This window comes from Corylus avellana, chromosome 10, assembly GCF_965113065.1.
Source record: "Corylus avellana chromosome 10, dhCorAvel1.hap1.2, whole genome shotgun sequence".
Taxonomy (NCBI): domain Eukaryota; kingdom Viridiplantae; phylum Streptophyta; class Magnoliopsida; order Fagales; family Betulaceae; genus Corylus; species Corylus avellana.
The window spans coordinates 18020672-18024003 of NC_142499.1; the positions used below are offsets into that span (position 1 = coordinate 18020672).

The 3332-nt window shown below is 44.6% G+C and overlaps 1 protein-coding gene across 1 annotated transcript; it reads right to left on the reverse strand.

Moving 5' to 3' along the window:
• Positions 1–244: 244 nt before the first annotated feature.
• On the reverse strand, positions 245–1893 carry LOC132192116 (protein CANDIDATE G PROTEIN-COUPLED RECEPTOR 7). The gene has a single exon (XM_059607334.2). The coding sequence runs from the start codon at positions 1818–1820 to the stop codon at positions 516–518; it is 1305 nt and encodes a 434-aa protein (XP_059463317.1). The 5' UTR covers positions 1821–1893; the 3' UTR covers positions 245–515.
• Between the last annotated feature and the right edge of the window lie 1439 nt (positions 1894–3332).

Below are 3332 nucleotides of genomic sequence, written 5' to 3' on the forward strand. Positions count from 1 at the left end.
TAAGCAACCAAGCAACAATGTACAAATAAATGAAACAAAAAAATTTGATCTGTGCAACAGAGTTCAGAAAAGAATTGAAAAAAGAAAATCCGAACATAGATTTTGCTAAAAAGAAAAAACGCACATCATGCAGAAACTGATCTATATTACAAAATATTACAAGGCCAGTCGTCAAGTAATTATCGAAGGACATACAGCCATACGGCAGCAAACAATTGAATAAGAAGTACAAAGAACATGAATAGAAGGTAAACTACATCTATATTGCATAATTCATTGACAGCATTATGAAGTGAAAATGAAAATTTCAATGGTCAGGCATAAAGGCACTATCACATAAACATGGAACATTGATAAAAACAGGTTTTTTTCCCCAAAAATCAAAAAAGGAAGTGCAAAACAGAAGTGACAGCGATCTGACCCAGCAATTATATTTGTAGATCCGCTAAACAACCCGCAAAGCGTGCATTTGATTAAGGGGGCCAGCAAAAAGAAAAACTCTTTCACTACCCAATTCAAAGCTCGAAATCTTCGTCCTTAAGAGCCATCTCGGCGGCCTCTTCTTCCTCCTCGTCGAGCACAAAGTACTCGTTCCTCTCCACAGGTCTAAACATGTAGAACATCACCATATAGAACATAAGACTCGCAATCTCCTCGGCCGCATTGCTCACCCACTGGTACTTGTACGCCGCAATGGTCCTGAGCGCAAACACCACAATTCTCGTGAAGTACAAGTACCCGATCACGACCATGTAGAATTGCCTGAAAAGGGTCAACTTGGCCAAGTTCCTGGCGGCCTTCCCGTCGGTCTTGGAAGTCTCCCTCAGCGACCGAATCGACCACACGATCGGGAAGATGATTGCGCAGCAGCAGATAATATCCACCAACAAGAACACCTGGTTCCAGGTGACCCAGTCCTTGATGAACGGCCCAGTCTCGCCGATCACAACCGAGGCCACGTTGGCGAGCACCTGGAGCGGGATCACAATCATCAACACCTTCTTCTCCTTCTCCTGCAAGAAGGGCTTCAAAAACGACCACCCAGTCCCGATCAAAACGATCACCGTGAATAGCAAAACCACCCTGATAAACTGGAAGATGTAGAACAACACGTCCCACCCGTGCGGCGTGCCCGTGACCTTAACGTAGTGCTTGTCCTCCGCGGCGCAGATCAGATTCAGCGCCTTCATGAGCAATAACGCGGCCATGAGCAAATGGATCCGGTGGACGACGCGCTTGTTGGTGTAGCAGAGGTAGATCCAGAATCCGAGGAAGGCGAAGTAGGCGATGGAGAAGAGGAAGAAGAGGGAGGGGAGATGGGTGCGTCCGGCTGAGAGGTAATCCTTAGAACCGTCGCTGTCTAAGTTGTAGACCTCGGTGCGTACGGCCATGGAGACAGAGGACTCGGGTGCGCAATTGGCGAAGAAGAGGGAGTACTCGTTAGGGGAGGAGACTGGGTAGGAGTGGTTGAAGGAGGCAGCGGGGGGTGGCGAGAGGTCGCGGAAGTTGAACAGAGAGGATATGTAGTGGGAGTCCAGGACGCAAAGCTGAGGGTTCTGCTGGATCTCCACCAGCACTTGCAGGAGGGACTCCTCAGAAAGAAGGAAGAAGCCCAGCCGGGACGGGTCCGGCGGGGAGAGCGAGGTGGACACCGAGACGGAGGAGACGGAGATCGTCACGTGCCCGGTGTGGGTGAAACCGAATTTCTCGAAGAGGATCATGGGGCGGCTGTCGGAGGTGATGGTTAGGGTTTTGATCTCGGCGGAGCTGGGGGAGAGGACGACGAGGAGGAGGAGGAAGAGGAAGGGTAGTTTCGTCATTTTGATGCGGGTGTGGAGAATGGAGACGAAATTGGCGTGGTGAAGGGAGCAAAGGGGAAGAGTGGGAGCAAAGAATGCGAGGCAATGATAAATTGATGATGGGGGGTCACGAGGAAAAGGGTTGGTAGAGGCCCAGTTGTGTACTTTTGCTTGGTCTAGAAGGCAGCCCAAGAGCCTACAAAACTATATTAGTGCGGCCCAATTATAAGTGAGTTGTTTTTTTTTTTTTTTTTGAAGCCAAAAATTATAAGTGAGTTGTTGAATAAAATTAGATTTTGCAATTCATTTCATGTGTCAAGTTGCTAAGGCGTGTGTATAACATTATATAGATTATTCATAACTTAATCAATTTAATTAAACGGGTTAAATTCACTATCTATAACTTATTATTTTTGTATTGAGTTTGTGTCGAATTTGTAAATCATCTCAAATTCTATGTCACTATGTCACATATCTGATTCGAGTCGTGTCAAAATATGAATCTTGGACTAAGTAACTCATTTTTGTGCTCGTACCTTGGTAGAATGCCAACTTTATATTAAGGTTAAAATATTGAAAATGAAACTTCTTTGGTGAATTAAACTAGTTAATGTTGTAAAAATCATACACAGAAATGGTCCTTCTTTATTTTAGTTGTGTTGTCACTTGTCTGTCACACATATTTGTTGTTGTGTTATAGTGATTTTGCGGTCCCCACTTCTAGAAACATTTATTGGGCGCTTAGATCTCTCTCACGCTCTGTGGTTTCTTTTCTTAGCTAATGAAATGGAGTGGAATATATGAAGAAAAAAGAAAATTAGAGTTCTTTTTGCCTCACAAATAGTAAACATCTTTGAGATTGAGAGAACTCTAAAGAGTTCGAGATGAGAATCTTTTTTTTTTTTTTTTCGGCAGCGATGGATTTTCAACGGTGTTGTGTTGATTAGGGGTGAAAATACGGGCGGATAATAATTGCCAGCATCCGTTATCCGCATATGCAGCTGACATTTAGCCCCGCCGACCGCAATGAGTATTATGAGTTGGAACTATCGAGGGTTTGGGAACCCTCAGACAGTTCGAGACTTTTGCCGTCTGGTGAAGGTTAAGAAACCCGAAATGGTTTTTCTTATGGAAACCATTTCAAGACAGAGTAAAATGGAGCGGATTCGGTGTAAATTGGGGTTTCCCAATATGTTGGTGGTAGATTGTGTGGGGAAAAGTGGTGGCTTGGCACTGCTATGGAATGACGACGTGGGGGTGGAGATACAAAATTACAGTTGTCGCCATATCAACGCTAAAGTTTGTTTAACTCCTAATGAAGGGTTTTGGAAATTTACAAGCTTTTACGGTCATCCGGAAGCAAACAAAAGAAGAGAGGCATGGGGCCTTCTACGTTATCTCGTGACCATGGCTCCCGAACCTTGGATTTATTTGGGGGATTTTAACGAGATTCTGCATGTGTCCGAAAAATTGGGTGGCAAAGACAGACATAGGGGATTTATGGAAGATTTCCAATCCACTTTGACAAATTGT